Source organism: Corticium candelabrum, chromosome 8 (assembly GCF_963422355.1).
Source record: "Corticium candelabrum chromosome 8, ooCorCand1.1, whole genome shotgun sequence".
Lineage (NCBI taxonomy): Eukaryota > Metazoa > Porifera > Homoscleromorpha > Homosclerophorida > Plakinidae > Corticium > Corticium candelabrum.
In genome coordinates this window covers 4,191,205-4,196,470 of record NC_085092.1, presented here as the reverse complement: position 1 = coordinate 4,196,470, position 5,266 = coordinate 4,191,205, and the positions used below count along the sequence as shown (strand labels likewise).

The following is a 5,266-nucleotide window of genomic DNA, read 5'->3' as shown; positions in this document are numbered from 1 at the left end:
AACACACATATTGTACTGACCATTTGCAGAAACACGTAGACACTGATATACTTTCAGAGTAGCAAACACTTTGTCACACTCTTTAAATAGGTCATAGTAAGGCAATTCCAAAGTCTTTGGGTCATAATAATCAGCTATTGCTTTTGGGTGTGAAGAGTCTTCAACAAAAATGCAGCAGCATATGGTGGTGTGATTTTCAATATAGCTGACTTCTTTTTGACTTCGTTTAATGCTTTGTAGACTGTATATAATTCTGCTTCTGAAGTTTCGGGAATGTGGCTTGATTTAGTGCTTTTCACTACTTTCTGCTTCTTCCTCTGACATGCATTCTTGGAGAATTCGATGTCTTGAATGGAAACTGGTGTCACCTATTTTATAGAGAAGTATGTAAAGCTGCTTTCTACGTGAAACTAAACTTTGCAGTGCTTTACTTTTGAGCAGATGGTAGCCACATACATACCTTTGATGTACACGAGTCTAGTCCAGATTGGCGTCGCAGGCGTGTGGCTCTTATTAAACAGGACAAAACTGCTGCAGTGTGAGAACATTCCTCACCAAGTCTGAAAAACCACAGTTATAGAAATAGAAGCAAAGGCCAAAGTATGTCTGTATACCATGCCATACAAGTGCAATGTGCTGCTACTATCGTGCCTTGCTTCTCAGCTATAACCCAAGGGAGGAGGGGCGTTGCAGACATTCTTTGGAAATGCTTTACCTAAACAAATAAATTGTAGCCTATGACATTGAACAGACCTTTCTCTTCTAAAAATTTGCAAACTACCTTTCCCATCACTACAAATTTAAGGCCATCCTTGAAGCGGAATTGGTAAAGCCTCAGTTGGTTGATCCATCCTGCTTTTAGGAAATTGTCACCGTCTAACATTCCTTTCCAGGCCTGTAGCACAAAGCCTTATACTTGTCTCAATAAGAATACAATTTCGATTATTGATATGATTATTAATTCTACTAATTGATTTAATAGTATACGGAGACCTACCTTCATTTCTTCTCTTGTATATTGACTAGGTGTGTTTATCATATACAACATCATGCCACTCCAATTCACGTCGGGAATGACTTCCGGCTCCTCCGTCCACAGTTAGCCTCCATTGTATATGGATCTGTTTTTAGGCCCGCAGTTACAACTTTCTCCTCGTATCGCTTCTGCGATTCGACGGAGAGGCTTTTAAAATATGAAGACTTCTGTTCCATAATCTCTATTCTAAGAATTCAAGACGAAGTTGGCTCTACCGCACTCGACCATCAGACTAGGAAATCACGTCAAACTCGCGAATTCACTAATAAAATTTGCTTCTAATCTTTTGCAATTAGTATACTATGGCCGTACTATCTAAAACACAGTCGAACGTCCTTGAAATGTTGTACAAGCCGCCATCGCAAAGAGAGATATCTGCGGAGGACGGAAGCTTGCCCCCTAAAATGGCGTCAAATAGGGTACTACAGGGAACACTTATTCCCCACCCCCGCACGCACTATCTCTATAGCTTGTTCCTTATTTCCCACGCGCAAACTGCTGCACTTCTGCCAACTCAGTGGTCGTGTCTTGAGGAATTTGGACATATCCTCTCAATTCTCTGTTCAAAGTAATGTCTTATAGTGTCAAGCTATAGCCGTCCTCTATAGACATAAATAAAGCATATAAAGATGTAGATAGGATTTGCCAAAAGCTGTAACATTTCAGGGACAAGGTGTCGGAACCACTGACCGATGGTCTTAAATATGCACGCGAAATTTAGAGGTTCATGAAGGTGCATGTGTACATATAGGTGACTGTGTGCCTTCCTTACCCTGTGGTTGTGATATAAACAAAGGAACCGCGCAAATGTTTGATTAGAGACAGTAGAAGAGTACTTTAGAGATAAACTATTGTTATTACATTCTTGCATAGATCACTTAAGTTGGTCAAATAGAGTAAATGTTTGACTCAATTTATGTCTTTGTGACCTTGAATATTCCTTTTGTTTGTGCAATTGCGCAAGGCGCGGGTTTCTAAAACGCAGAAAAGTCGATCAGTACTTGGACTAAGCCTTGTTCCTCTATTTAAGCGTACAGTACGTAGAGACCCATTCTTGAAAGACGTGCGGAAGATATTGAAGCGTTTAAGTGTCTAGTCCTGTGACTCTTAACGATGGGCTGGTATCGGTCAACGGCAGGTTTTTGAAATTGAAGACTTGCCCTCAACTCTGTCTGCAGCAGGCTCTAGCAGCCGGCACAGGTAAACAGTATACATACATACATACATACATACATACATACATACATACATACATACATACATACATACATTCATATATATATATATATATATATATATATATATATATATATATATATATATATATATATATATATATATACAAGTGGTTACTGGTGGTGTGCAAATAATTCTCAAGAAAGTATGTATACAATTGGAATATATATCTATCTATATAATGATATAATGATACGCGAACGCTAGGGAACGCCCACTTCCGTCGGTCCACCTGTCCACATGTCCACATGTCTGTAATGCGCCGTTCGACACGACGCCGGTCTCGGATCGTCGCGAAACGCGGTGGGCCGGTCGAGATCGCGAGTCCAAGACGAACGGTCGCGTCGGATTTCGCCTTGACCGCCTCCGACGGCCCGAGACGAGACTTTGGCGGCCTGAAATTAGATGCGCCGGATTTTGTTTATGCGGAAGTGACGTCATTTTTCACGAATAGATCATGATGTTTTAGTTGGAAAGAGTCTGAGATGGAAATGCTGGAAAACGCGTAGTCTGAGACGAACGGTCGCGTCGGATTGCTTCGGGTGCTGAAATTAACCTAGAATTAGATTGCTACAGGAATGTGTCTTCGCGGAAGTGTCGAGTATGCGGATATGACGTGAATTGAGATACGCGGGAGCGGGAAATTGTTTATTTAATTAAACGAGGATGCGAATGTGACGTGTGTAGGGATCTGTATCATATGCTCTTCACCTATAGCCCGCGCAACTGCTCTAATCTTCCTCTACGCATACTCATAGTCCTCGTATTCCTTATTGCATTCATACAATACCCCTTGTTCTAAAACAAATAAAGTAACCCAAGGCAACAGATAACGCAACGCAACATAACCCATGTCAATCAAACATCCGCATTTTTGGCTTTGTCTGTCAGCTTTACTTGTCGCCCGGATCTAGTTACTATTCCTTTCTTGTAGATAGAGCGTGATGCTGGCTGTGTCCACGCTCAATCTGTCGTGCTACTTTCTTTCTCACAGTTTGTAAGTGTATATAATTTGGCCACGGGTCAACTGGAAGTCCCTCTTGTGGAAAAAGTGGGGGTTCTAGATACCTAAGGCATTAACGGTGTAGGCACGGTGTCTGTAATGTTCAGATTTCTCCTTGTAGATGGCTCAGAGATAGCTGCTGGTGATGCTGTTGTCGGTACATGCTGTTCAGCTGCGCTCATTGGAGCATGGAATTCTCTTACATGTCTTCGATTTCTTAGTAAGATACGCCTCCCATCAGACACTCCTATTTGTTGCCCGTATTGCTCAACAACTTGCCATCGTTTGCTTCGATCGGAACATCCGTCCTGTAACACAACAACTGTTCCGGTTGTCAACTTAGGAAGAGAGTGGACTCCTCTCTTGGCATCATGGTCTTCTGCCATTCTTGCGTTTGCCCGACTTTGATGTGCCGGGTTTACGATAACATGAGGGCTATATGATGTCACTCAAGTGTTGAGAATTTTGACTAAACAAGGCTTCCCCCGGTGTGGATCCCAGCATTCTGTTTGTTGAGTTTCTTATGTCCATTAAAACCCGTTGCAAACGGCAGGCAAAAGGAATAGAAGGTCGTAATCATCGTACTCGCTCCCGTACGATTGCTTTATTGAGCCTCCGATACCTACACATAAGTGTATGGTTCCATTTGCCTTCAGAACTGGTACCAATGGTGATAACCAGCTAGTAGCCTGTTTCACAGGCTCAATCACATTTGCTTGCTGAAGCCGCTCTAGCTCTGTTGCATTCTCATTTTGTAGACTGAAAGCATGCCGTCTTGGTGGAAGGGCGACTGAAGCCACCTGTGGGTCCACAGTGATGCCTATTGCATTGACGTCCATTATGTTAGCTTCGTTGATGGACAGCAACTGTATTTGACGGATGATATTCTGGCGAAAAAGAATTGTTTCACCCACTAGCACTACAAAACAAGTACAAGTGTTAATGGTGACATCAGCCAATCCCATTGTGGTCACTGGACGCCCGTCATACGCTTTGACACAGTGGTACTCGGTTGGTTCGCTGTGACGATGTCAGCTGTTATCAGTGAGCGCGTTGCGCCGGTGTCCAGCAGACCAGTACACGCCTTGTCATTTACCCTCAACGTGGTTCTGAATGCCTCTGCTTGTTGTGTATCTCCTGTAACATAAACCGTGTCATATACCCGATTAGTCTCCTCCTCCGGATCATCGCTGGGAAATTCATCGGTTACGACTTGTGCGGCATGAGTCTTCTTTCGCTGGAGACACACAGCCAAAAAATGCCCCATCTTCTTGCAATAAGATCAACGCGTGTTCGCTCCAGGGCAGTGTTGTTTCCCTTTGGTGTGTTGTCGATCACAATATATGCATTTCACGGTATTACCTCTTCTTGTTTGATTCTGTTGGCTGATTTTGTTCACAGCACTTGAAGACGCTTCCGTCGTGCCCAGATGTGGCCCTTTATAAGTCTGCTATAGAGGCTTCAAGTGCCACTGCCTTTGAGACAGCCCATGCCAGAGTGAGCTTCGCTTCTTTCAGCAGTTCTCGTCTTATATCAGGACTTCTCAGACCAGCAATCAATTGATCACATACTTGCCCATTTACCACTGTGTCTACAGCTGTTGAAGAAAAATTGCACAACGCCTCCTTGGACCGAAGACGGCCTACAAATTCTGAGACAGTTTCGTGTTCTTCTTGTTTTATCTGTCGAAATTGGTGTCTTTCCGATGTAGTGTTAGTAGAAGGTCTGAAATGCGTAGGGATGGCGTCATTCAGCGCACCATACTCGTCTGATTCCTTACCTGAGGCCCACACTACCAAACCTTTGACCACTCGCCTTAGGCTCAATCCCGCTATATTAAGAAACAAACTCTTTTTCTTTGATGGTTCCACAATTTTGCAAATCGCCATGTAGCCATTCACATCCTCGAGCCACAATTCGAATTTAGCCGCGATGTTGCGGTCGTAGTCGAGAACGGACTCTTTCGGCGCTCTGCAGACTATTGCTGCCAT

General features: G+C 43.4%; 1 protein-coding gene across 1 annotated transcript; it reads right to left on the bottom strand.

Annotated features, from left to right (window-relative positions):
* Window positions 1-4,714: 4,714 nt before the first annotated feature.
* On the bottom strand, window positions 4,715-5,266 carry LOC134182892 (uncharacterized). The gene has a single exon (XM_062650334.1). The coding sequence runs from the start codon at window positions 5,264-5,266 to the stop codon at window positions 4,715-4,717; it is 552 nt and encodes a 183-aa protein (XP_062506318.1).